This window comes from Borostomias antarcticus, assembly GCF_949987555.1.
Source record: "Borostomias antarcticus genome assembly, chromosome: 22".
In the NCBI taxonomy this organism is placed as follows: domain Eukaryota; kingdom Metazoa; phylum Chordata; class Actinopteri; order Stomiiformes; family Stomiidae; genus Borostomias; species Borostomias antarcticus.
Genome location: NC_140255.1, coordinates 5,973,548 through 5,999,045, shown reverse-complemented (window position 1 = coordinate 5,999,045; position 25,498 = coordinate 5,973,548). Strand labels below are relative to the sequence as shown.

Sequence of the window (25,498 nt, the reverse complement as noted above, 5' to 3'; positions counted from 1 at the left end):
TGTGTGTTCTAGTGTGTAGGTGTGTGTTCTAGTGTGTGGTGGTGTAGGTGTGTTCTAGTGTGGTAGTGTAGGTGTGTGTTCTAGTGTGTAGGTGTGTGTTCTAGTGTGTAGGTGTGTGTTCTAGTGTGGTAGTGTAGGTGTGTGTTCTAGTGTGGTAGTGTAGGTGTGTGTTCTAGTGTGTAGGTGTGTGTTCTAGTGTGTAGGTGTGTGTTCTAGTGTGGTAGTGTAGGTGTGTGTTCTAGTGTGTAGGTGTGTGTTCTAGTGTGTAGGTGTGTGTTCTAGTGTGTAGGTGTGTGTTCTAGTGTGGTGTAGGTGTGTGTTCTAGTGTGGTGGTGTAGGTGTGTGTTCTAGTGTGGTGGTGTAGGTGTGTGTTCTAGTGTGGTGGTGTAGGTGTGTGTTCTAGTGTGGTGTAGGTGTGTGTTCTAGTGTGTAGGTGTGTGTTCTAGTGTGTAGGTGTGTGTTCTAGTGTGGTGGTGTAGGTGTGTGTTCTAGTGTGGTGGTGTAGGTGTGTGTTCTAGTGTGGTGTAGGTGTGTGTTCTAGTGTGTAGGTGTGTGTTCTAGTGTGTAGGTGTGTGTTCTAGTGTGGTGGTGTAGGTGTGTGTTCTAGTGTGGTGGTGTAGGTGTGTGTTCTAGTGTGGTGTAGGTGTGTGTTCTAGTGTGTAGGTGTGTGTTCTAGTGTGGTGGTGTAGGTGTGTGTTCTAGTGTGGTGTAGGTGTGTGTTCTAGTGTGTAGGTGTGTTCTAGTGTGGTGTAGGTGTGTGTTCTAGTGTGTAGGTGTGTGTTCTAGTGTGGTGGTGTAGGTGTGTGTTCTAGTGTGGTGGTGTAGGTGTGTGTTCTAGTGTGGTGTAGGTGTGTGTTCTAGTGTGTAGGTGTGTGTTCTAGTGTGTAGGTGTGTGTTCTAGTGTGGTGTAGGTGGGGGGTACCATGGTGATGGGGATCTTGATGGGGTTGAACTCCTTGGCGTTGGGGTTCAGGGTCGACTTCTTCACTTGACTGAGGAGAGCGGTGACACACAGGAAGCAGGAAGTTAAGATACACGCACATCGTCTACTGTATCAAAACATGTCCGTACACAGCATCCATTCACAACAACACCAGAGCACATCCCAGCACTACCGCGGTCACTCACTCGGCCACGCCTTCGCCTCTCTCCGCCGCTTCCTGTCTGGCGTCATCACTTCCTGGGGTCCTGGCGGGCTGGGGCGTCGCTGGAGACTGCCTGTCAGGAACGGGCCCGGAGGCGGGGGGTCCGGCGGGGCCGTCCTTGGAGGGGTCCTCCGAGGGGGAGGCGGAGGGGAGGGGCTGGGACGGGCTGGGGGGCGGGGCCTGTTTGGCGTCGGAGGCGGGGCTGGCCTGGGCAGCCTCGGGGGGAGGGGCCGTGGCGGCGTTGGGAGCGCTGGCTCCGCCCCCACTGGGCTGGAGCTGAGGAGAGAGACAGAGGTGGGCGGAGTTAAGACACAGATTAGCTAGGTTTTGTCTACAACTCGGACTACACGACTTTCAAAGTGGTCAGATAGCAGTACTGAACACTACAAAACGCGTTGAGTCGGGTGTTGAAGTGGAGGTGGGTCTCACATTACAGACTGATCAGGATAGAGGGTCTCACACTACAGACTGATCAGGATAGAGGGTCTCACACTACAGACTGATCAGGATAGAGGGTCTCACACTACAGACTGATCAGGATAGAGGGATAGAGGGTCTCACACTACAGACTGATAAAGATAGAGGGTCTCACACTACAGACTGATCAGGATAGAGGGATAGAGGGTCTCACACTACAGACTGATCAAGATAGAGGGTCTCACACTACAGACTGATCAAGATAGAGGGTCTCACATTACAGACTGATCAAGATAGAGGGTCTCACATTACAGACTGATCAAGATAGAGGGATAGAGGGTCTCACACTACAGACTGATCAGGATAGAGGGTCTCACACTACAGACTGATCAGGAAAGAGGGTCTCACACTACAGACTGATCAGGATAGAGGGTCTCACACTACAGACTGATCAAGATAGAGGGTCTCACATTACAGACTGATCAAGATAGAGGTTCTCACACTACAGACTGATCAAGATAGAGGGTCTCACACTACAGAATGATCAGGATAGAGGGTCTCACTACAGACTGATCAAGATAGAGGGTCTCACACTACAGACTGATCAAGATAGAGGGATAGAGGGTCTCACACTACAGACTGATCAGGATAGAGGGTCTCCCACTACAGACTGATCAAGATAGAGGGTCTCACACTACAGACTGATCAGGATAGAGGGTCTCACACTACAGAATGATCAGGATAGAGGGTCTCACTACAGACTGATCAAGATAGAGGGTCTCACACTACAGACTGATCAAGATAGAGGGTCTCACACTACAGAATGATCAAGATAGAGGGTCTCACACTACAGACTGATCAGGATAGAGGGATAGAGGGTCTCACACTACAGAATGATCAGGATAGAGGGATAGAGGGTCTCACTACAGACTGATCAAGATAGAGGGTCTCACACTACAGACTGATCAAGATAGAGGGATAGAGGGTCTCACACTACAGACTGATCAAGATAGAGGGTCTCACACTACAGACTGATCAAGATAGAGGGATAGAGGGTCTCACACTACAGACTGATCAAGATAGAGGGTCTCACACTACAGACTGATCAGGATAGAGGGATAGAGGGTCTCACACTACAGACTGATCAGGATAGAGGGATAGAGGGTCTCACACTACAGACTGATCAGGATCATTCCAGGATGATTCACCAGGAGGGGTCCCACTAGTCAGTCTGTAACCATCTCTACGCAGCTACGGTGCGTGTGGGCGCTCTTTATCCTGGGGGAGTGAGTTCAACAAACAACCCACTACCTACTCAGGATTCACAAGGACTCTGTTTCACTCAGACCTCATTACACCTGGTATCAACGTGTGTTTGGGGTGATCAGATTGCATCGATAGTCCTGAACCACGTGACCTGATCAGGACTGATCTGATCAGCCAACCCCCCTCCGGAGCGCTCAGGGACACATTGGGACCGCATTGAACACAAGTGTTAATGCAAATGTTTCAATCCACATACAGCAGTGTTAAACCAATGTGCCGTTCGGTTGTTTGAGCTAGATAGAGCGATCTGATCTGAACTCTTTGATCAGGGACCTGGGGAACTCTTACCCTGAACTCTTTGATCAGGGACCTGGGGAACTCTTACCCTGAACTCTTTGATCAGGGACCTGGGGAACTCTTACCCTGAACTCTTTGATCAGGGACCTGGGGAACTCTTACCCTGAACTCTTTGATCAGGGACCTGGGGAACTCTTACCCTGAACTCTTTGATCAGGGACCTGGGGAACTCTTACCCTGAACTCTTTGATCAGGGACCTGGGGAACTCTTACCCTGAACTCTTTGATCAGGGACCTGGGGAACTCTTACCCTGAACTCTTTGCCGAATTTCCGCAGCTCTTCTGAGATCTGTGATCTCTGCTGAACTGAGGGACCTGGAAAAGAACAGATATGCTGCTAGAATATTCTACTGAACACAGACACTGCTAGAATATTCTACTGAACACAGACACTTAGAATATTCTACTGAACACAGACACTGCTAGAATATTCTACTGAACACAGACACTGCTAGAATATTCTACTGAACACAGACACTGCTAGAATATTCTACTGAACACAGACACTGCTAGAATATTCTACTGAACACAGACACTTAGAATATTCTACTGAACACAGACACTGCTAGAATATTCTACTGAACAGACACTTAGAATATTCTACTGAACAGACACTTAGAATATTCTACTTAACACAGACACTGCTAGAATATTCTACTGAACAGACACTTAGAATATTCTACTGAACAGACACTTAGAATATTCTACTGAACACAGACACTGTTAGAATAGCACAAATAGCATGTTCTCTCTTCCTCACACACACACACACACGGACCTTTGCTAGTCTTGCCGTCCTCGGTGCTGCTGGGGCTCTCTGCAGATCGCTCCTTGGCCGCCGTGCTGAGGATCTCGTTGACTGTGGATGACAGAGACACATCAGGGCAGGTCTAAAACCACCTCCCACTAAACACCCGTCTCCTACAGAAGACCTGCTCCAGACGCAGGCAGAACCTGAACCCTTTACTCCACAAGAAAACCCGGGTATAGAATGACACATCCCAGCTGCTCAGAGCTGGATCCAGATGGACACGGGGTGAAAGGTGAGCGTTACCGTCTACGGGGAAGAGAGGGGCGGGGCCAGACGTTTTCTGGGCAGGCATAGAGACGGACGACGTGTCCAGGTAGGGCACCGAATCCTGGGAGGACCCGGCGGACTTGGGAGAGCGGGAAGCTGAGGGAGGAAGAGGAGGAGGAGGTTGGTGAAATAATGAAACAACTCCAACATCTAGGGGCTTCATAGCTACGTGGGGTTATACAGTGAGACAAGCAGAGTGACTGAGTGAGGTAGAGCAGTGTGGTACCTGTGTTCTGGGAGTGGGGGTTGGGTTCTAGTGAGGTAGAGCAGTGTGGTACCTGTGTTCTGGGAGTGGGGGTTGGGTTCTAGTGAGGTAGAGCAGTGTGGTACCTGTGTTCTGGGAGTGGGGGTTGGGTTCTAGTGAGGTAGAGCAGTGTGGTACCTGTGTTCTGGGAGTGGGGGTTGGGTTCTAGTGAGGTAGAGCAGTGTGGTACCTGTGTTCTGGGAGTGGGGGTTGGGTTCTAGTGAGGTAGAGCAGTGTGGTACCTGTGTTCTGGGAGTGGGGGTTGGGTTCTAGTGAGGTAGAGCAGTGTGGTACCTGTGTTCTGGGAGTGGGGGTTGGGTTCTAGTGAGGTAGAGCAGTGTGGTACCTGTGTTCTGGGAGTGGGGGTTGGGTTCTAGTGAGGTAGAGCAGTGTGGTACCTGTGTTCTGGGAGAGGGGGTTGGGTTCTAGTGAGGTAGAGCAGTGTGGTACCTGTGTTCTGGGAGTGGGGGTTGGGTTCTAGTGAGGTAGAGCAGTGTGGTACCTGTGTTCTGGGAGAGGGGGTTGGGTTCTAGTGAGGTAGAGCAGTGTGGTACCTGTGTTCTGGGAGAGGGGGTTTGGGTTCTAGTGAGGTAGAGCAGTGTGGTACCTGTGTTCTGGGAGAGGGGGTTGGGTTCTAGTGAGGTAGAGCAGTGTGGTACCTGTGTTCTGGGAGTGGGGGTTGGGTTCTAGTGAGGTAGAGCAGTGTGGTACCTGTGTTCTGGGAGTGGGGGTTGGGTTCTAGTGAGGTAGAGCAGTGTGGTACCTGTGTTCTGGGAGTGGGGGTTTGGGTTCTAGTGAGGTAGAGCAGTGTGGTACCTGTGTTCTGGGAGTGGGGGTTGGGTTCTAGTGAGGTAGAGCAGTGTGGTACCTGTGTTCTGGGAGTGGGGGTTGGGTTCTAGTGAGGTAGAGCAGTGTGGTACCTGTGTTCTGGGAGTGGGGGTTGGGTTCTAGTGAGGTAGAGCAGTGTGGTACCTGTGTTCTGGGAGTGGGGGTTTGGGTTCTAGTGAGGTAGAGCAGTGTGGTACCTGTGTTCTGGGAGAGGGGGTTGGGTTCTAGTGAGGTAGAGCAGTGTGGTACCTGTGTTCTGGGAGTGGGGGTTGGGTTCTAGTGAGGTAGAGCAGTGTGGTACCTGTGTTCTGGGAGTGGGGGTTGGGTTCTAGTGAGGTAGAGCAGTGTGGTACCTGTGTTCTGGGAGTGGGGGTTGGGTTCTAGTGAGGTAGAGCAGTGTGGTACCTGTGTTCTGGGAGTGGGGGTTGGGTTCTAGTGAGGTAGAGCAGTGTGGTACCTGTGTTCTGGGAGTGGGGGTTGGGTTCTAGTGAGGTAGAGCAGTGTGGTACCTGTGTTCTGGGAGTGGGGGTTGGGTTCTAGTGAGGTAGAGCAGTGTGGTACCTGTGTTCTGGGAGTGGGGGTTGGGTTCTAGTGAGGTAGAGCAGTGTGGTACCTGTGTTCTGGGAGTGGGGGTTGGGTTCTAGTGAGGTAGAGCAGTGTGGTACCTGTGTTCTGGGAGTGGGGGTTTGGGTTCTAGTGAGGTAGAGCAGTGTGGTACCTGTGTTCTGGGAGTGGGGGTTTGGGTTCTAGTGAGGTAGAGCAGTGTGGTACCTGTGTTCTGGGAGTGGGGGTTTGGGTTCTAGTGAGGTAGAGCAGTGTGGTACCTGTGTTCTGGGAGTGGGGGTTGGGTTCTAGTGAGGTAGAGCAGTGTGGTACCTGTGTTCTGGGAGTGGGGGTTGGGTTCTAGTGAGGTAGAGCAGTGTGGTACCTGTGTTCTGGGAGTGGGGGTTGGGTTCTAGTGAGGTAGAGCAGTGTGGTACCTGTGTTCTGGGAGTGGGGGTTTGGGTTCTAGTGAGGTAGAGCAGTGTGGTACCTGTGTTCTGGGAGTGGGGGTTGGGTTCTAGTGAGGTAGAGCAGTGTGGTACCTGTGTTCTGGGAGTGGGGGTTGGGTTCTAGTGAGGTAGAGCAGTGTGGTACCTGTGTTCTGGGAGTGGGGGTTTGGGTTCTAGTGAGGTAGAGCAGTGTGGTACCTGTGTTCTGGGAGTGGGGGTTGGGTTCTAGTGAGGTAGAGCAGTGTGGTACCTGTGTTCTGGGAGTGGGGGTTTGGGTTCTAGTGAGGTAGAGCAGTGTGGTACCTGTGTTCTGGGAGTGGGGGTTGGGTTCTAGTGAGGTAGAGCAGTGTGGTACCTGTGTTCTGGGAGTGGGGGTTGGGTTCTAGTGAGGTAGAGCAGTGTGGTACCTGTGTTCTGGGAGTGGGGGTTGGGTTCTAGTGAGGTAGAGCAGTGTGGTACCTGTGTTCTGGGAGTGGGGGTTTGGGTTCTAGTGAGGTAGAGCAGTGTGGTACCTGTGTTCTGGGAGTGGGGGTTGGGTTCTAGTGAGGTAGAGCAGTGTGGTACCTGTGTTCTGGGAGTGGGGGTTGGGTTCTAGTGAGGTAGAGCAGTGTGGTACCTGTGTTCTGGGAGTGGGGGTTGGGTTCTAGTGAGGTAGAGCAGTGTGGTACCTGTGTTCTGGGAGTGGGGGTTTGGGTTCTAGTGAGGTAGAGCAGTGTGGTACCTGTGTTCTGGGAGTGGGGGTTGGGTTCTAGTGAGGTAGAGCAGTGTGGTACCCGTGTTCTGGGAGTGGGGGTTGGGTTCTAGTGAGGTAGAGCAGTGTGGTACCTGTGTTCTGGGAGTGGGGGTTGGGTTCTAGTGAGGTAGAGCAGTGTGGTACCTGTGTTCTGGGAGTGGGGGTTGGGTTCTAGTGAGGTAGAGCAGTGTGGTACCTGTGTTCTGGGAGTGGGGGTTGGGTTCTAGTGAGGTAGAGCAGTGTGGTACCTGTGTTCTGGGAGAGGGGGTTGGGTTCTAGTGAGGTAGAGCAGTGTGGTACCTGTGTTCTGGGAGTGGGGGTTTGGGTTCTAGTGAGGTAGAGCAGTGTGGTACCTGTGTTCTGGGAGTGGGGGTTGGGTTCTAGTGAGGTAGAGCAGTGTGGTACCTGTGTTCTGGGAGAGGGGGTTGGGTTCTAGTGAGGTAGAGCAGTGTGGTACCTGTGTTCTGGGAGTGGGGGTTGGGTTCTAGTGAGGTAGAGCAGTGTGGTACCTGTGTTCTGGGAGTGGGGGTTGGGTTCTAGTGAGGTAGAGCAGTGTGGTACCTGTGTTCTGGGAGTGGGGGTTGGGTTCTAGTGAGGTAGAGCAGTGTGGTACCTGTGTTCTGGGAGTGGGGGTTGGGTTCTAGTGAGGTAGAGCAGTGTGGTACCTGTGTTCTGGGTTCTAGTGAGGTAGAGCAGTGTGGTACCTGTGTTCTGGGAGTGGGGGTTGGGTTCTAGTGAGGTAGAGCAGTGTGGTACCTGTGTTCTGGGAGAGGGGGTTGGGTTCTAGTGTGGTACCTGTGTTCTGGGAGTGGGGGTTGGGTTCTAGTGAGGTACCTGTGTTCTGGGAGTGGGGGTTGGGTTCTAGTGAGGTAGAGCAGTGTGGTACCTGTGTTCTGGGAGTGGGGGTTGGGTTCTAGGGAGGTAGAGCAGTGTGGTACCTGTGTTTTGGGAGTGGGGGTTGGGTTCTAGTGAGGTACCTGTGTTCTGGGAGTGGGGGTTGGGTTCTAGTGTGGTACCTGTGTTCTGGGAGTGGGGGTTGGGTTCTAGTGTGGTACCTGTGTTCTGGGAGTGGGGGTTGGGTTCTAGTGAGGTACCTGTGTTCTGGGAGTGGGGGTTGGGTTCTAGTGTGGTACCTGTGTTCTGGGAGTGGGGGTTGGGTTCTAGTGAGGTAGAGCAGTGTGGTACCTGTGTTCTGGGAGTGGGGGTTGGGTTCTAGTGTGGTACCTGTGTTCTGGGAGTGGGGGTTGGGTTCTAGTGTGGTACCTGTGTTCTGGGAGTGGGGGTTGGGTTCTAGTGAGGTACCTGTGTTCTGGGAGTGGGGGTTGGGTTCTAGTGAGGTACCTGTGTTCTGGGAGTGGGGGTTGGGGGTCCGGACTGATCTGCTGGTCGGGGGAGCTCTCTGTGCTTTAGGAGACGTTCTGGATGCAACTGGAACACAAGACAGAACAGCTGCTGACGCTCAAACCCTCTCTCTCTGTTTGCATGATGTGGATGTTGAAGGAACTTCCCCTCGGGGATGATCAAGAGTATCTATCACAAGTATCCATCTACAGACGGAGCGCCCTCACCTCCGTTAACGGGTCTGCTGGTGTCCGACAGCGCGAGCGGGAGGGAGTGGGAGTGTGGGAGGGCGGGGGGGCTGGCAGGGGAGGGGGTGGGGCCGGGGCTGGGGCTTCCCTGTGGGGGGTGGTGGGGGGAGGAGTAGCCCCCTCCCGATCGCCCGGACAGCGGGCTGCTGCGCTCCGAGGGGGAGGAGGAGGCGGCGGGCTGGGGCCCGGAGGCCGAGGGCAGGGGGGGCCTGGGCGTGGCGGAGGAGGGCGGGGTGGACCTGTAGCCGCCGCCGCTCAGGCGGTTGTGGGCGGGGGCTCCGGCAGGACCGCCCACTGGGCCTCTCTCCGCCCCCCGCTCGCCTCTCATGCCGCCGCCGGACACGGCCATCTCCCTCGCACGCTGGGGCAGCGGAATGTACTTGCCCTCCCTGAGAGAGAGAGAGAGAGAGAGAGAGAGAGAGAGAGAGAGAGAGAGAGAGAGAGAGAGAGTAATCAGTAATAACGTCACAGTACTATAGAGGGTTTTCACAGTCAGCCATGTTGGAGGTTTAAGCTTAGGTTTAGGCTAACTAGCTGGATAGGTCTATTTGTCTGTGTATTGATCCATCTAACTAGGGTTGCAAAATTCCGGGAATATTCAAAGTTGGAAACTTTCCATGGGAATTAACGGGAATAAACTGAGAATTAAAATCGAAGGACTGAACTTGCTTTATGTGTATCCCATGTAACATGTTTTCTCCTTCAATAAAAATATATATATATCTTCTTTTTTTTTTTTTTAAGTGAATTTGGGGGTTATTTATACCTTCTGTATTTACCTCATCATAAACAGACATAAATATAAACATTTTGTGTTGTCATAGCCGGCATGCAGGCAAACATTTCTAATAATAAAAAATTAAATGACATTTTTTGCTTAGTCTATTTGTGAGTAGAACTGTAATGGATTCTACAGCTCTCTAGTGTGCAGGATGCTAGGAATAGTCACTAGCTGTGCATGTGATGGATGAATGCTCAGAACAGGGTTGAAATTCAACAGAATTTGCATTAATTCAGGTATTTTCAACCAAGATCATGCTGCAAGATCTAGAATTGCTTTCCCCCCCAACTAGGCTACATGTAAGTTCCCTGTTATAGGGGTGCGCGGTGGTGTAGTGGTCTAATGCATTGTGCTCCGGTGCAGCTGCCCACCGGGAACCAGTGGTCTCACCAGATCTGAGTATGGCCCGATCCCAGAGGGAGGGGCCTATTGGGCCACCGCTCCCTGAGGGGGGTTAGTTTAATCTCTGTTTGAGAGTTCGTCACACAACAGCAACCCTGTCTTGTAGAATTATGGTTGTGAGCTGAGATAGTCAAGGAGTTGTCTCTCCCTTTCACATTGCCAACTGGCCGGGTTGTGTGACGAATCCTCAACAGTTAGTAGGGTGTAACTGGACACTAGGTCAGGGTCAACTGGCTACCAAATAAATTGATAAAATCCTAAAATAAGTATATAAATACTTTTTTTTTTTTGGTTGAAAAAAAGCCGTTATAAGCTACAAAAAAGGTCAACATTCCCGAGCTTAACTTCCCATGGAAAATTTCCCGGAAATGTTCTGCCCCTTTGCAACCCTATATCTAACTAACTAGATAGACAGGGTCAGTAGACAGACCTATCCAACCAGATAGATAGACAGGGTCAGTAGACAGACCTATCTAACTAACTAGATACAGGGTCAGTAGACAGACCTATCTAACTAACTAGATAGACAGGGTCAGTAGACAGACCTATCTAACTAACTAGATACAGGGTCAGTAGACAGACCTATATAACTAACTAGATACAGGGTCAGTAGACAGACCTATATAACTAACTAGATAGATTAATAGACAGACAGAGAGACCTGTCTAGCTAGTTAGAGAGGCTGATAGACAGACAGACCTGTGTAACTAGCTATAGATAGGTCAATAGACAGATAGACCTATCCAACTAGCTAGCTATAGACAGATAGACCTATCCAACTAGCTAGCTATAGACAGATAGACCTATCCAACTAGCTAGCTATAGACAGATAGACCTATCCAACTAGCTAGCCATCTACAGTCATTATCTAAAACCTCCAGCATGGCCGACTGACGCCGGGCCGTGAACCCCGTCCATACAGAGGGACCCCCAGTGGGCTGACCTGCTGCCGGTCCCGGGGCTGTCCCGCCCCCTCTCCCGGTCGTCGCGCTCGCGCACCACGGCGCTGAACTTCTCCTCCTCGCTCTTGCCCTCCTGGTTCTCCAGGGACACGCGATGGCGGTACTGAGGGCTGGACTCGATCTCGCTGGCCAGGCGGGTCGCACGGGCCTCGCGCTGCCGGAACCCCTCCGTACTGCCCCGCTCCAGAGGAACGCTGAGAGAGGGAGAAGAGGAGGAGAGAGGGAAGTGGAGAGAAGGAGAGGAGAGACAGAGAGGGACAGGGCGAGAGAAATATCCATACATATTAGTTATAAGGCCAGAGGAACAGGTTTAATTTCAGTGCTGGGAATGAGCTGAGACTCCTGGGTAGTGTAGTTGTAGTAGGTAGGAATGAGTAGTAGGTAGGAATGAGCTGAGACTCCTGGGTAGTGTAGTTGTAGTAGGTAGGAATGAGCTGAGACTCCTGGGTAGTGTAGTTGTAGTAGGTAGGAATGAGCTGAGACTCCTGGGTAGTGTAGTTGTAGTAGGTAGGAATGAGCTGAGACTCCTGGGTAGTGTAGTTGTAGTAGGTAGGAATGAGCTGAGACTCCTGGGTAGTGTAGTTGTAGTAGGTAGGAATGAGCCGAGACTCCTGGGTAGTGTAGTTGTAGTAGGTAGGAATGAGTAGTAGGTAGGAATGAGCTGAGACTCCTGGGTAGTGTAGTTGTAGTAGGTAGGAATGAGCTGAGACTCCTGGGTAGTGTAGTTGTAGTAGGTAGGAATGAGCTGAGACTCCTGGGTAGTGTAGCTGTAGTAGGTAGGAATGAGCTGAGACTCCTGGGTAGTGTAGTTGTAGTAGGTAGGAATGAGCTGAGACTCCTGGGTAGTGTAGTTGTAGCAGAGAATGCTTGTTTTTGAAGGGAGAGAGAGAATGCTTGTTTTCTGATGGAAGAGAGAGAATGCTTGTGTTCTGCAGCATGTGGGCTGTATTTTGACTTATCAGACACATCTCTAAACCCACGAGAACGAACCCAGCAGTTTCCCATGGTGGTTATTTCTGCAATACAATTCACAACAACTATTAGACTATTTCTGTCTGACATTTTAGTTTGCTGCCGAGTCTCAATCAATTTAGCGCTCACTAAATTATATAATCACCATTCTTTCCTTTAGGCCTATTCCCCTGTCCCATTCTTTAGGCCCATTCCCCTGTCCCATTCTTTAGGCCCATTCCCCTGTCCCATTCTTTAGGCCTATTCCCCTGTCCCATTCTTTAGGCCCATTCCCCTGTCCCATTCTTTAGGCCCATTCCCCTGTCCCATTCTTTAGGCCCATTCCCCTGTCCCATTCTTTAGGCCCATTCCCCTGTCCCATTCTTTAGGCCCATTCCCCTGTCCCATCGTAAAGTTTCCTTCTCCTTCTACTTCAGAACACGTTTGGGGGTTCTGAGGCAGAACAGTGTTTTGTTCTCATAAACAGAGTGTGTAACAGCCTACTTCCCTCGCCAGGCCTTTTCACTTAGTCAATTGTTTGATTCATTAATATTAAAGGTGCTCTGTTCCATTTACTGCACTTTTTGTAAAAAGAAAATAAAAAAAAATAAAATAAAAAAAATCCAATATATGCAATAAATAGTTCCAGGGGAGTCATAACTATCTGTGTAGAAAATATAGTCAACGGTGTCGTGCCTGTGGAGCAAATGCAGAATGTATTTTTATTATGATCGAAGCCGACCTGGCGCTGAGGCCCACCCCCTGAACGGCACCGTATACAAGACTTTCTATCTGATACGCTGCACCACGGCCCCATCTAGGGGCCGGACTGAGCACCTGTAATACGCTGCACCACGGCGCCATCTAGGGGCCGGACTGAGCACCTGTAATACGCTGCACCACTGCCCCATCTAGGGGCCGGACTGAGCACCTGTAATACGCTGCACCACGGCGCCATCTAGGGGCCGGACTGAGCACCTGTAATACGCTGCACCACTGCCCCACTGCCCCATCTAGGGGCCGGACTGAGCACCTGTAATACGCTGCACCACGGCCCCATCTAGGGGCCGGACTGAGCACCTTTAAAAACACACAACAAGCACGTCTCATTTCAGTTTTCCATAAATCATGTGAAAAGCCTGGCGCAGGACCAGACAGCCACCGGAATAACAGGTCCGCCCCTCGGACCACACACCATGTGAGGACACACTGAAGGTGTGTGTGCATCATGGATGTATTAATAGAACTGGATACAGCCACTCCATTCACTGACCGCTATCAACAATGAAGCCCTATTGAACCGCGCCATCTTGGCAAATTTGTAGTCATTTGACTATTTCCGGTGACTTTTGTACTTGTTCAGTTGTGCTTTTCTGTCCGACGCGCGTCCACGCAAAAGTTCACTTTTATGTGAAATGTAGACGCACGTTCCCGGCTCTCCCCGCTTTGATTTAGCAATGAAAACCGGCTTGCATATTAACCTGTTTTTGTCAAATATATCCATTGGAGAAATTATTTTTTCATCCAGGCATCTTAGTTTTAACAGGTTAAATATAACTGAACATGTTTTGTTTGCTAGTAGATGGTATTCATTCCGTTCGCGATAACGTTATTGCAGCCAGGCTAAATTCCTCCAGGGAGCCAGTGACCGGCGAGTTGAAGAGCTTCACTCCCCGCCAGCAGGAGCTTTGGCCGCTGCTACCGCATCTCGGATAACCCGCTGAGTTCGTGGCTGCTATTTCACACTCGCCCTTGATCAATCCCAATACCGATCCATGGTAATAATGAATCAATCGTTCAGATCGGCAGTGCTGCATGCATGTTACAACATCATTGTTAGCTTTATTAACATAACCATAGCCTACATTTATCTCTCTAACGTTAGGCCATCCATCTTACACCAGTCGGCCATTCGATAGCTAGAAGCGGTCAACGCCAACATTGACTGAAAACACCCAAACTCAGTGTATCGTTTCATCTTCATGCTACACATCAACTCCTTTCCATTGTATGTGAATAAATTACTGTTATTCTAAAAATATCCCATTTCTGTCCATTCCTGGAAAAGGATAATAATTGCTGTCAAATGATCACTCCAGTTTATCACCGTATCCCACTACCATTTCAACTATGCACAGGAGGTTGTCTTGTGGTCATTTTCATTAAAAAAATGATTAGCCTGATCAGTTTGTTGTATGTATTAAGCCCTTTTTGAGCGGTGTGCTTTGACTACTCTCCTTTTTTGTGGTCATTTTCATTAACACATTTGATTAAACATCCGCACTGGCCTAGGAACGGCTAAAGATTCCCCAGGCAGAGCTGGTTGATGCTGCTAGGGAAAGGGATGTCTGGGGCTCCCTGCTGGAACTGCTGCCTCCGCGACCCGACCCCGGATAAGCGGATGACGATGGATGGTATTAAAAGACTTAGCCGGGACCCCGTTGATGTTAGAATTAATAGGCTTCCTTTATTTGTGGTACTTGAACTTGTGTCTGTTCTGGCTTGCCATCATGGATGTATTGTTCATAGGCTATGTTTATCGGATGAGATGCAGTTGTCCGGGCAGGTCAGCTAATGTGATTTACGAATGGAAACACATGCTTGGGAATATTTAGATATTTCAAACTTCCTCTGTTAAGGTGGTGCTGGGGACAGCGCAGACAGCCTGCATGGCAGTATATTAGGCAAAATCTATCTATGAAAATAACCTCAGATTGAAACATATTTTGTGGTGAATAAGGCGATATAGGCTTAATGTGTATTTATACGGAGATAAGATTCGATTGATCAAGGGCGAATGTGAAATAGCAGCCACGAACTCAGCGGGTTATCCGAGATGCGGTAGCCGCGGCCAAAGCTCCTGCTGGCGGGGAGTGAAGCTCTTCAACTCGCCGGTCACTGGCTCCCTGGAGGAATTTAGCCTGGCTGCAATAACGTTATCGCGAACGGAATGAATACCATCTACTAGCAAACAAAACATGTTCAGTTATATTTAACCTGTTAAAACTAAGATGCCTGGATGAAAAAATAATTTCTCCAATGGATATATTTGACAAAAACAGGTTAATATGCAAGCCGGTTTTCATTGCTAAATCAAAGCGGGGAGAGCCGAGAACATGCGTCTACATTTCACATAAAGGTGAACTTTTTCGTGGACGCGCGTCGGCCAGAGAAGCTCAACTGCGCAGTACAAAAGTCACCGGAAATAGCCAAATGACTACAAACCTAGCCAAGATGGCGCGGTTCAATAGGCCTTCACTTTAGATTTCGAATCCTGGGGGCTTGGTGTGCATGCGCGTGTGTGTGTGTGTGTGTGTGTGTGTGTGTGTGTGTGTGTGTGTGTGCGTACGTGTGTGTGTGTGTGAGGGGCGTATTGGGGGACTCACGTGTACATGGACAGGCTGGATTCGTGTGTGTGTGTGTGTGTGTGTGTGTGTGTGTGTGTGTGTGTGCGTGCGTGTGTGTGTGCGAGGGGCGTATTGGGGAACTCACGTGTACATGGACAGGCTGGATTCGTGTGTGTGTGTGTGTGTGTGTGTGTGTGTGTGTGTGTGTGTGTGTGTGTGTGTGTGTGTGTGTGTGCGTGCGTGTGAGGGGCGTATTGGGGGACTCACGTGTACATGGACAGGCTGGATTCGTGTGTGTGTGTGTGTGTGTGTGTGTGTGTGTGTGTGTGTGCGCGTGCGTGCGTGTGTGTGTGTGAGGGGCGTATTGGGGGACTCACGTGTACATGGACAGGCTGGAGTCGTATGTGGACTTGACACCGTAGTTCACCTCGTTGTAGCGGAACATCTCGTTGGCATCCCAACCGTTGGACTGACAGAGAACAGAATCACACACAGGTTCCACGGTGAGACGAGAGAACAGAATCACCACAGGTTCCACGGTGAGACGAGAGAACAGAATCACACACAGGTTCCACGGTGAGACGAGAGAACAGAATCACACACAGGTTCCACAGTGACAGACGAGAGAACAGAATCACACACAGGTTCCACAGTGACACGACGCAGTGCATGTGTGTTTGTGTAGGTGTGTGTGTGTGTGTGTAGGTGTGTGTGTGTGTAGGTGTGTGTAGGTGTGTGTAGGTGTGTGTTTGTGTAGGTGTGTGTAGGTGTGTGTGTGTGTAGGTGTGTGTGTGTAGGTGTGTGTAGGTGTGTGTGTGTGTAGGTGTGTGTGTAGGTGTGTGTGTAGGTGTGTGTAGGTGTGTGTGTGTGTAGGTGTGTGTAGGTGTGTGTGTGTGTGTGTGTAGGTGTGTGTGTGTAGGTGTGTGTAGGTGTGTGTGTAGGTGTGTGTGTGTAGGTGTGTGTGTAGGTGTGTGTGTGTGTGTGTGTGTGTGTGTATGTGTGTGTGTGTGTAGACTCACAGCGTCGTTCTCCAGGTCGTAGCTCTCTCCGTTGCTATCTCCCCCCTCCCACCTCTGCAGGACCTTCTCCTTGTGGTCCCCGTTGAGCCTGGTGGAGCTGATGGCCGTGTCTGTGAAGGTGTCTGGACACACACACACACACATCATCCACACAGCCTCTAACACACACACACTTCATCCACACAGCTTCTAACACACACACACATCATCCACACAGCCTCTAACACACACACACACATCATCCACACAGCCTCTAACACACACACATCATCCACACAGCCTCTAACACACACACACATCATCCACACAGCCTCTAACACACACACACTTCATCCACACAGCCTCTAACACACACACACATCATCCACACAGCTTCTAACACACACACACATCATCCACACAGCCTCTAACACACACACACACATCATCCACACAGCTTCTAACACACACACACATCATCCACACAGCTTCTAACACACACACACATCATCCACACAGCCTCTAACACACACACACATCATCCACACAGCTTCTAACACACACACACACACATCATCCACACAGCCTCTAACACACACACACATCATCCACACAGCCTCTAACACACACACACATCATCCACACACCCTCTAACACACACACACATCATCCACACAGCCTCTCACACACACACACACATCATCCACACAGCCTCTAACACACACACACATCATCCACACAGCCTCTCACACACACACATCATCCACACAGCCTCTCACACACACACACACATCATCCACACAGCCTCTAACACACACACACACATCATCCACACAGCCTCTAACACACACACACATCATCCACACACCCTCTAACACACACACACACATCATCCACACAGCCTCTAACACACACACACATCATCCACACAGCCTCTAACACACACACACATCATCCACACAGCCTCTAACACACACACACATCATCCACACAGCCTCTAACACACACACATCATCCACACAGCCTCTAACACACACACATCATCCACACAGCCTCTCACACACACATCATCCACACAGCCTCTAACACACACACACATCATCCACACAGCCTCTAACACACACACACACATCATCCACACAGCCTCTAACACACACACACACATCATCCACACAGCCTCTCACACACACACATCATCCACACAGCCTCTAACACACACACACATCATCCACACAGCCTCTAACACACACACACATCATCCACACAGCCTCTAACACACACACACATCATCCACACAGCCTCTCACACACACATCATCCACACAGCCTCTCACACACACACACATCATCCACACAGCCTCTCACACACCATCCACACAGCCTCTCACCCAGAAACACACTCATCCACAAAGCCTCTCACCCAGAAACACACTCATCCACAAAGCCTCTCACCCAGAAAAACACTCATCCACACAGCCTCTCACCTAGAAACACACTCATCCACACAGCCTCTCACCCAGAAACACACTCATCCACACAGCCTCTCACCCAGAAACGCACTCATCCACACAGCCTCTCACCCAGAAACGCACTCATCCACACAGCCTCTCACCCAGAAACGCACTCATCCACACAGCCTCTCACCCAGAAACACACTCATCCACACAGCCTCTCACCCAGAAACACACTCATCCACACAGCCTCTCACCCAGAAACACACTCATCCACACAGCCTCTCACCCAGAAACACACTCATCCACACAGCCTCTCACCCAGAAACGCACTCATCCACACAGCCTCTCACCCAGAAACGCACTCATCCACACAGCCTCTCACCCAGAAACGCACTCATCCACACAGCCTCTCACCCAGAAACGCACTCATCCACACAGTGTAGAGGCCTGGAGGTGCTCAGAAAACAAGTTGAACATTGAGATAGGCGAATGATCCCTTTAATCCTGTTGTAATCTCAAACCCCGGTCTCTCTCCTCCCCGGTCTCTCTCCTCCCCGGTCTCTCCCCTCCCCCGGTCTCTCCCCTCCCCCGGTCTCTCTCCTCCCCCGGTCTCTCCCCTCCCCCGGTCTCTCTCCTCCCCCGGTCTCTCTCCTCCCCCGGTCTCTCCCCTCCCCCGGTCTCTCTCCTCCCCCGGTCTCTCTCCTCCCCCGGTCTCTCCCCCGGTCTCTCTCCTCCCCCGGTCTCTCCCCTCCCCCGGTCTCTCCCCTGGTCTCTCTCCTCCCCCGGTCTCTCCCCCGGTCTCTCTCCTCCCCCGGTCTCTCCCCCGGTCTCTCTCCTCCCCCGGTCTCTCCCCCGGTCTCTCTCCTCCCCCGGTCTCTCCCCCGGTCTCTCTCCTCCCCCGGTCTCTCTCCTCCCGCGGTCTCTCCCCCCGTCTCTCCCCTCCCCCGGTCTCTCCCCTCCCCCGGTCTCTCTCCTCCCCCGGTCTCTCCCCTCCCCCGGTCTCTCTCCTCCCCCGGTCTCTCTCCTCCCGCGGTCTCTCTCCTCCCCCGGTCTCTCTCCTCCCCCGGTCTCTCTCCTCCCCTGGTCTCTCTCCTCCCCCGGTCTCTCCCCTCCGTACCCCTGGTAGCGTAGTTGAGGTCCACGTCTCTGCAGATCATGGTGACCAGGTCTGAGGGGCTGAAGATCATGGTGTCGGTGATCTCCTCCCTCCTGGGCGGGGCCAGGGAAGGCCCCTCCTCCTCGCCACGCTTGTGTACGGCGTCCACCGCCAGCTCGCACTGCGGACAGAGGGGGGGGTTAAGCTTCGGAGGGAACGTCCCCTGTGGTGGTAGGTGACGAGGGATAGTGTGTGTGTACCTGTGTGTATGGGTATGTGTGTGCGTTTCTTACCTGTGTGTATGGGTATGTGTGTGCGTTTCATACCTGTGTTGTATGGGTGTGTGTGTGTGTGTGTACCTGTGTGTATGGGTGTGTGTGTGTGTACCTGTGTGTATGGGTATGTGTACCTGTGTGTATGGGTGTGTGTGTGTGTATGAGTATGTGTGTGCGTTTCTTACCTGTGTGTATGGGTATTAGGGCTGGGAGTCCGAACTTCGGGATTCGAATATAATTCGAATATTGACAGAAATACTGGTATTCGAACGAATATTAGGCAGCCCTTAATATTCGAACCTGTTATAGGCATAATTTTTTGTAAATGTGTTGGCTAGCAAACGTTGCTTTTGATTCAGATTCAGAGGGTTTTTCACGCCTGGTGAAGTTGCAATCGCGAGCTCATTAGCAAGGCTATTGGACACCTGGGCTCCTGTAGGAGGTGACGTTAGTTAGCACGGCGCGTTCCAGGCAACCCGTAACTCGTGTTTTTCCGACCTCCTACACGTGAAAATGCTCTGGAATGGCAGTCAAACCCGTAACTTCTGGTGCGTTCGTTTATAACTGGGAGGTGGCAAATTGCGACTTGCTACTAGGAATGATTAAATAAAACGCCGCATGAACTCACACTTCCTCGTCGCAAATTCGGATATGTTTCTCAGCCCCCAGTTGCCGGCTGACGTCAATATCATATCATCATCATATCATTCGCTATAGCTCGAATGCACACAGGTCGGAGGGAGGTATTTTGCCACTTGCGACTTGCCACCACAAACGAACGCACCATTCCCACCCGTGAACTCGTACCATGGATGTATTAATAGAATACATCATTGCTTATCGATATTGCCTATGATACAATGCCCACTAGTGGACAGAATGTGCACAACTTTATTTTAATACCTAGGTAGGTCTTTCTGTAAGAATTTAATGGTAAAAATATTATTAATAATAATTCGAATATATTCGAATATTATTATTAATAAATAAACGAACTTCGAATATGACTTTGGGGCAAAAGTCCCAGCCCTAATGGGTATGTGTGTGCGTTTCATACCTGTGTTGTATGGGTGTGTGTGTACCTGTGTGTATGGGTATGTGTGTGTGTACCTGTGTGTATGGGTGTGTGTGTGTGTGTGTACCTGTGTGTATGAGTATGTGTGTGGGTTTCTTACCTGTGTGTATGGGTATGTGTACCTGTGTATGGGTATGTGTGTGTGTACGGGTATGTGTGTGTGTACCTGTGTGTATGGTTGTGTGTGTGTGTACCTGTGTGTATGGGTATGTGTGTGTGTACCTGTGTGTATGGGTGTGTGTGTGTGTACATGTGTGTATGGGTATGTGTGTGTGTACCTGTGTGTATGGGTGTGTGTGTGTGTATGAGTATGTGTGTGCGTTTCTTACCTGTGTGTATGGGTGTGTGTGTGTGTACCTGTGTGTATGGGTGTGTGTGTGTGTGTGTACCTGTGTGTATGGGTATGTGTGTGGGTTTCTTACCTGTGTGTATGGGTACGTGTGTGTGTACCTGTGTGTGTGGGTATGTGTGTGGGTTTCTTACCTGTGTGTATGGGTATGTGTGTGTGTACCTGTGTGTATGGGTGTGTGTGTGTACCTGTGTGTATGGGTATGTGTGTGGGTTTCTTACCTGTGTGTATGGGTACGTGTGTGTGTACCTGTGTGTGTGTCAGGGTTTCCGTTAGCCAGTAATTACCGTTTTTTGTCCGGAAAAATCCGCTGAAGTCCGATATATTAAAATCTCTCCGGTCATAATGTCTGGACAAAATAATTCCCCCTAATTGTATTAGGCCTACAATAGGCTAAAATTAAATTTCCATATATTATGATTCCTTTTGAATATAAAAAAAACGAATAGGCCTATTCATTTTATAGGCTAGCGGGCCACCATAGATAAACCTGCCTATAGGCTAGCGGGCCACCATAGATAAACCTGCCTATAGGCTAGCGGGCCATCATAGATAAACCTGCCTATAGGCTAGCGGGTCACCATAGATAAACCTGTCTATAGGCTAGCGGGCCACCATAGATAAACCTGTCTATAGGCTAGCGGGCCACCATAGATAAACCTGCCTATAGGCTAGCGGGCCACCATAGATAAACCTGCCTATAGGCTAGCGGGCCACCATAGATAAACCTGCCTATAGGCTAGCGGGCCACCATAGATAAACCTGCCTATAGGCTAGCGGGCCACCATAGATAAACCTGTCTATAGGCTAGCAGGCCACCATAGATAAACCTGTCTATAGGCTAGCGGGCCACCATAGATAAACCTGTCTATAGGCTAGCGGGCCACCATAGATAAACCTGTCTATAGGCTAGCGGGCCACCATAGATAAACCTGTCTATAGGCTAGCGGGCCACCATAGATAAACCTGTCTATAGGCTAGCGGGCCACCATAGATAAACCTGCCTATAGGCTAGCGGGCCACCATAGATAAACCTGTTTATAGGCTAGCGGGTCACCATAGCAAGCGAGAGGGAGCTTGATCGAGGTACGGAGCTTGAGGTGAAAATGCATAGGCCTATTAATATCGAATGGAAATTAGCCTATGCACGTTGTAAGTTCTTAAACTTTATTTAAGTAGGCTATATTTATTTTCAGAGTTTTGTTGTATTTTAGCCTATCTGATAAAAAGCCGAAATTAGACTATATGAATTCCAATCAGCGCAGCCGTAGGCCTTAAATTAAAATGTTACGAGAAGCCTACATGTTGCCTAACCTCTTGCACTTTTAAATAAAAATGTTATATAGGCCTATCTCGACATGCATTGTGGCATTTCTTTATTTAGCCCAACCTGCCTATCAGTTGTTTCTCAATAGTTATGTCCTCCTCATCCTCATAGCCTACTGCGATGTCCGTATTTATAATGACGCTGTTTTATTGATAAAAAGGGTAGGCTAAAACTGTAAAGAGAAATTAGTAAACACATATTACTGTTGCGAATCCCAAACCAATTAGCCTACATCCTCAAATCCGATACAAATCCGATTCATGCAATTGAAATAAACATTCATGTTCTAGCCTACAGTCGCAATTCAAAGGTAACTATTTTTGTGGCTGTGCAATTACATATAGGCCTAGCGCATGGAATCATGACAGCCTATCACACATTTAATCATACGGATGCGAAATAAGACAATAAATGCAATATATAAGCTACCCAACGGCCAATCACTACGACAAACACCTCTAATAGGCCTAATATTATATTATAATATAATGACCGGAATTTCTCCAGTTTGTCTGGAAAAGTCTAATCTTCCCGGACACATTGACCGGTACCGATTTTCTCTAACGGAAACCCTGGGGTGTGTGTGTGTGTACCTGTGTGTATGGGTACTTGTGTGTGTGTACCTGTGTGTATGGGTACTTGTATGTGTGTGTGTGTGTTTCTTACCCTTGAGCTTAGAGTCTTGAAGATGCCCTCGTAAACACTGCCATTCTTCACTTTAATATCACAGGTGGAACCCTGAGTGGCAGAGAGAAGGAGAGAGAGAGAAGGAGAGAGAGGGAGAAAGAGAAAAGGGGAGCGAGAGGAGAGAGGAAAAGAGTAAGAGGAGTAGCAGGAGAGAAAAGAGAAATATTAGTTTGTTTTACACATTATTTTTTTATGATCCATGTCTTTTACTGATCCTTCGTCAAACAGGATTATCTGTCGGACATCAATTTGATGGGATAATAAAGTTATCTGAATCTAAATCGCAGTCCACAGCGGGTACAAAGTGATTTGATCTCTAATGTCGACTCCCAGCTTGGATATAGACTCTCAGCTTGGGTATAGACTCCCAGCTTGGGTATAGACTCTCAGCTTGGGTATAGACTCTCAGCTTGGGTATAGACTCTCAGCTTGGGTATAGACTCCCAGCTTGGGTATAGACTCTCAGCTTGGGTATAGACTCTCAGCTTGGGTATAGACTCTCATCTTGGATATAGACTCTCATCTTGGGTATAGACTCTCATCTTGGGTATAGACTCTCATCTTGGGTATAGACTCTCATCTTGGGTATAGACTCCCAGCTTGGGTATAGACTCTCAGCTTGGGTATAGACTCCCAGCTTGGGTATAGACTCCCAGCTTGGGTATAGACTCCCAGCTTGGGTATAGACTCTCAGCTTGGGTATAGACTCTCAGCTTGGGTATAGACTCCCAGCTTGGATATAGACTCTCATCTTGGATATAGACTCTCAGCTTGGGTATAGACGGACCGGTCGTGTTGATTTGACAGACTCACCACCACTGCTGTGAGGAAATGTAGCATCCTGGCGTTGTTGTAGACTCCCTCAAACACCTGCACAGAGCACACCGCCGTCAGCTACACACACACAGCAATCACACAAAACATACAGGCTACACTGCTACATTTAGAGAGCCTGTTTTGTTTATTGGATGACATCCACCAGTGAGACAAACGTGATCGTCTACTTGCGACCATTTCTGAGCCAATCCTGAACAAATGCACGATTGGACAACTATGGTAAAACAAAACTAGAAAAAGACTTTTGTTGAAGGTCATGTTGTTGACAGAGGGTATAGTGTGTCAGAACACTATACCCGGAACTTTAATAATAATAATTAGCGCGTGAAGAGTCGTGGTGTTGTTGTTGCATACTCACCGGAGAGGACTGGAAGGGCGGCTTTACCGAGGCTCGGCTCCTGCAGGAAGGAGTTAGAAACAGATTATCAGATTAGAACAACGGACCGGCCGCTGCAGCGCTCGCTTTGATATGAACAACACCAGCGAAAAAAACAAGTGTCAGCAGCTCGTTTTCAAAGCCTTGACATCTCAAGCTTTACATTTAATGTATAAAAACATTGAATGCTCAAAAGTAGATCGCAACGTGCACGTTGTGGCGTAGCTAGTCCTGCTGTGTTGACTGGCAGCAGTTAGCGAGCCACAATAGAGAACTCGCTGTAATGATAGTGCTATACGGCTTTGGGAGCGAACGCAGTTTTCAATATGCATCTCAAAACGACATGTGCACCAGCGGCGTTGTTTACGTTGTAGTGAATGTGACCGAGTCGAGTACCTGGAGAAAGAATGGGTTATTATCCAACCCCTAGGAACAATACAGCTCTGGTCCTAGCGGCTAGCCTAGCGTCCCAGCGTCACAACGGGCTAGACACCAAACTACTCGCAAGATCCCAACTAGTAAACAAACGCGCACACAGAAAATACATATGATTAAAGATTTAAGTTGACCTTGTAAATGTGCTCGGCGGAAAATCCCTGCGAACGAACTTGTGACTCATCTCGTGCTTTTGTTAGCTTAGCTCCACACGATATCTAGCTCTGCTATCAACCTCTTTAAAAAAACAAACGTTTAGAGTGAACGCCCTCCTACGGATAGCTGGTGAGTGGCTGGCCGGACTATCAATCTCCCTCATTCTGCCGCTTTATTTGTTCCTCGGTGCTCAATCTAACTCTTTATCCGCCTTTGCGATGTCACCCATTTGTTGAAATTCTCGTAAATCTTAAAATGACCATTCGGATTGGCTCATGTCTCCTATCAATCACACGTGAACTACTTTCATAGGACAATGAAACTAATCCTAATTCCAGGACACGCCCACTTAACTAGCCACACATCAGATTTGACCGGTAGGCCTTGAAAAGCCTCGGACTTTCCCACACGAACACCCGGGTCTCACTCACCTCCCCACCGGCGTTCTGCTGCTAGTGTTGGTCCCACTTGCCGTGGAAGACATAGTTGAAAGGCCTGAAGTCCCGTTAGATGTTTTTCGCCCGCCAGAGCCGGGCTGTTGTTGTTTCAGCATAACTTCGACCAAAATAGTTTAAAAACTCTTAAAAATGTATTCCGGTTGAGAGTTGCTAGCAAGCTAACGTTAGCTAGGAAAACACACGCCAACACCGTGAGACCGGCTAGGCTAGTTAGCAATCGCTTCTGGCCTGCTTGTGACTAGAAAAAGCGAAAGCAATCACAAGATACCTCTCTTGATAAAATACAATTTTAAATCCGATTATCAGCTGGGAGTTAAATTGGTTTCTAATCAGCGATAAAGTTAATGCAAATTGCAGTGAAATGACACGAGACCGTGTAGGTTAGCCTGGATGCTAACTTAGCTAGCTAGATAGTCCCGTCGGTAGGTTCCCGTGCCCAGATTACTTGCTGCTTTTGGTAGTTTTGACTTTCTTCTTCAGATTCAAACCTTCAGTCAGAGTTGTGGTTTTAGCTAGTGCACTTGTCACTTGCTAATAAAAGGTGTATTCTTCAGGTTTCTGGATGAAAACCTGCGGTCAGTCGCCACCTTCGAGGTCGGTTCACTCGCTCCGCGCGCGGTTGAGTGGAAACCGAGGGGAGACGGGGGGGCGCGGGCACGTGAACCTGCGTGCGCGTCTCGGACCTAGTAAACTCGTGCACGTGTAAATCTCCAGCAGGCCCTCTGTGTTTGAAAACAAAATGTTAAGTCGTGTTTTACTGTATACGTGGCAAATGTTACTTCTGTCCCATCTGCTGTTCAAATAAAATAAAATTTCTTTAAAATGTTTTTTTTTATTATTAATTTAAGCATATGTGGAAATATATACACATTCAAATATATAAT

General features: G+C 49.5%; 1 protein-coding gene across 2 annotated transcripts in view; it reads right to left on the bottom strand.

The window, feature by feature from the left end:
• The window catches only part of atxn2l (ataxin 2-like), a 39,919-nt gene extending 14,718 nt beyond the window's left edge, over nucleotides 1–25,201 (bottom strand). The window contains exons 1-15 of one of the 2 annotated variants that reach the window (XM_084455907.1): nucleotides 24,588–25,201; nucleotides 23,548–23,587; nucleotides 23,166–23,222; nucleotides 22,332–22,403; nucleotides 18,661–18,820; nucleotides 16,112–16,233; nucleotides 15,470–15,561; nucleotides 10,776–10,988; nucleotides 8,629–9,038; nucleotides 8,402–8,488; nucleotides 4,240–4,359; nucleotides 3,964–4,044; nucleotides 3,436–3,500; nucleotides 1,129–1,421; nucleotides 923–992 (exon numbers count right to left, since the gene is read on the bottom strand). In XM_084455907.1, coding sequence (XP_084312033.1) covers nucleotides 923–992; nucleotides 1,129–1,421; nucleotides 3,436–3,500; nucleotides 3,964–4,044; nucleotides 4,240–4,359; nucleotides 8,402–8,488; nucleotides 8,629–9,038; nucleotides 10,776–10,988; nucleotides 15,470–15,561; nucleotides 16,112–16,233; nucleotides 18,661–18,820; nucleotides 22,332–22,403; nucleotides 23,166–23,222; nucleotides 23,548–23,587; nucleotides 24,588–24,709 — 2,004 coding nt within the window. In that variant the 5' untranslated portion in view covers nucleotides 24,710–25,201. Of the gene's footprint in view, nucleotides 1–922; nucleotides 993–1,128; nucleotides 1,422–3,435; nucleotides 3,501–3,963; nucleotides 4,045–4,239; nucleotides 4,360–8,401; nucleotides 8,489–8,628; nucleotides 9,039–10,775; nucleotides 10,989–15,469; nucleotides 15,562–16,111; nucleotides 16,234–18,660; nucleotides 18,821–22,331; nucleotides 22,404–23,165; nucleotides 23,223–23,547; nucleotides 23,588–24,134; nucleotides 24,197–24,587 lie in introns of those variants that run through there. The other variant, XM_084455908.1, reaches the window with a different exon arrangement.
• Between the last annotated feature and the right edge of the window lie 297 nt (nucleotides 25,202–25,498).